The following is a 1,762-nucleotide window of genomic DNA, read 5'->3' on the forward strand; positions in this document are numbered from 1 at the left end:
CTCCAGTGAAGAGTGATCAGGTTTACAAGACGCTTACTCCCAACGATTCCTACAGACCTATGATGACCTAGTTCCGCCTCTTCTGGCCATGGGACTTAAAGTACTTATCTATGCTGGTGACCAAGACTATCCTTGTAACTGGCTCGGCAATAAAGCATGGACCGAGAAGCTCCTGTGGGGTCATAAGGACGACTTTCAAGTAGCCCCTTATCAGGAGTTCATCGCCCCTGCTGTTGGACTCGGCGGTGGGTCAACTCTCGATTGGCTGGTGGTTCGAGTGTTTTTCAATTTCAGACAATTCTATTTCCGAGATCGTCGTGGGCTCCATGCGACAGTATAAAAACTTTGCGTTCCTCCGTGTGTCGAATGCTGGCCATATGGTCCCCAAGGATAAACCAGTCGAAAGTCTGCATATGTTCAAACAGTTCTTGAATGGCCGTGTGCCCGAGGCCGTTCCCTGATTTGCAATAGTAATTTAATTTTTATTTCCACCTTATGTGTGTATTATTTGTCTCGTCTGAGATCGTGGAGCACACCCCCTTCCTGGTAGTACGTCTGTGATGATCGTGATGCTGTTGTAGTTTACGGAAGCCGTGGTCAGCGATCATATACTCGTTAATTACGATTTTACGCATGGGAATCAATAATCAACTCTGTGTTGAGCTGTCAGTGTCATGAGTCTAGTGCGCAGAATTTTAGCGCGCGCCTAGCTGATCGATATAGTCGATGGTCTATACACGTCTCAAGTAAATGTGACCCTGGAAGAAGGGCTCCAGTCAGAGCACTCTGTTGGAAAGACTAGGGCAGACTCTATTCTTTTGAGTCGATTGAATGCGTAATTCGGCAGAGCAGAACATCATAAGATTTCCAGTTCCAGAATCCAAGGCCAGGACAAGGTCTCCCACCCGAACATCAATGGACAGGCCTGAGGTGTTGGGTGGGCCACTCATAACCTTATAGTACTCTCCGTGGTCAGTCCAGTGGAGGAGCGGCTCGGGCTAGTCATCTTCGAAAGAATGGCTCAGTGACACCGACTAATCAGGGGGGTAGAGGACCGCCTGGAGCCCTCGGCAGCAATGCTGACATCTCCGTGAACGGAGCGGGCAATAATGGGGGAGGGTCTCCATCAGCTCCTCCTAAGATACGGGTTACGTGCAGGTAGTCATGTCCATTCGCGGTAACTAAGTCGCTTGAGCGGTATGTGAAAGTAACTACTCGTTGTTGAAGAAAGTAGGAGAGTCAGAGTTGATACCATTGATTTCGATTTCTGAATATTCTCCTGTTGTTGGATCCCTCCACACTTGGCAGTATGTCTTCTGATGTGCCTCAGAAAACGGCCGTTGAACAGGCGGGAGCTGTCAGCAAGGGGAGGAGGCGACGTGGTAGCTTGTCGGGATGGGGCCGTCGTGGTTAGTGAGCCCAAGCTCAAGGTGGACCTCACTAAGTAGCTGACAACACCGTTGTATGGTGAGAGTAGTACTCGGAGTGTAGATACGTCGAGGAGCATACTTTCCAGTTCGATGAGGCTTTTTCTGAGGAAACGACCAATGCTGAACTGTAGTCAGGATTGCTTGCGCGTGTCCTATAGTACAATTGTGAGAGCATCATCAGGTATAACGTATGCGTTCGTCCCCTGGTGTCGGCATTATTCACTCGAAAGGCCAAGTGCACTGTGTTCGCATATGGTCAGACAGGCAGTGGGAAAACTTATACTATGCTGGGATGCCACGAGCCATCTAATGCTACACCAGGTGATAACAGC

At 49.3% G+C, this 1,762-nt stretch overlaps 2 protein-coding genes across 2 annotated transcripts; both read left to right on the forward strand.

Moving 5' to 3' along the window:
• Window positions 1-88: 88 nt before the first annotated feature.
• On the forward strand, window positions 89-461 carry Pmar_PMAR016851 (conserved hypothetical protein; the record flags this gene model as incomplete). The annotated part of the gene is made up of 2 exons (XM_002764318.1): window positions 89-245; window positions 295-461. The coding sequence occupies 2 exons, from the start codon at window positions 89-91 to the stop codon at window positions 459-461; spliced, it is 324 nt and encodes a 107-aa protein (XP_002764364.1).
• Window positions 462-495: 34 nt separating this feature from the next.
• Pmar_PMAR016852 (kif4, putative) lies at window positions 496-1,557 on the forward strand (the record flags this gene model as incomplete). The annotated part of the gene is made up of 4 exons (XM_002764319.1): window positions 496-546; window positions 977-1,158; window positions 1,331-1,444; window positions 1,492-1,557. Coding segments are annotated over 4 exons (413 nt in total), but the record flags the coding sequence as incomplete, so codon positions are not given.
• Window positions 1,558-1,762: the final 205 nt, after the last annotated feature.

Source organism: Perkinsus marinus (assembly GCF_000006405.1).
Source record: "Perkinsus marinus ATCC 50983 genomic scaffold scf_1104296978924, whole genome shotgun sequence".
NCBI lineage: Eukaryota > Perkinsozoa > Perkinsida > Perkinsidae > Perkinsus > Perkinsus marinus.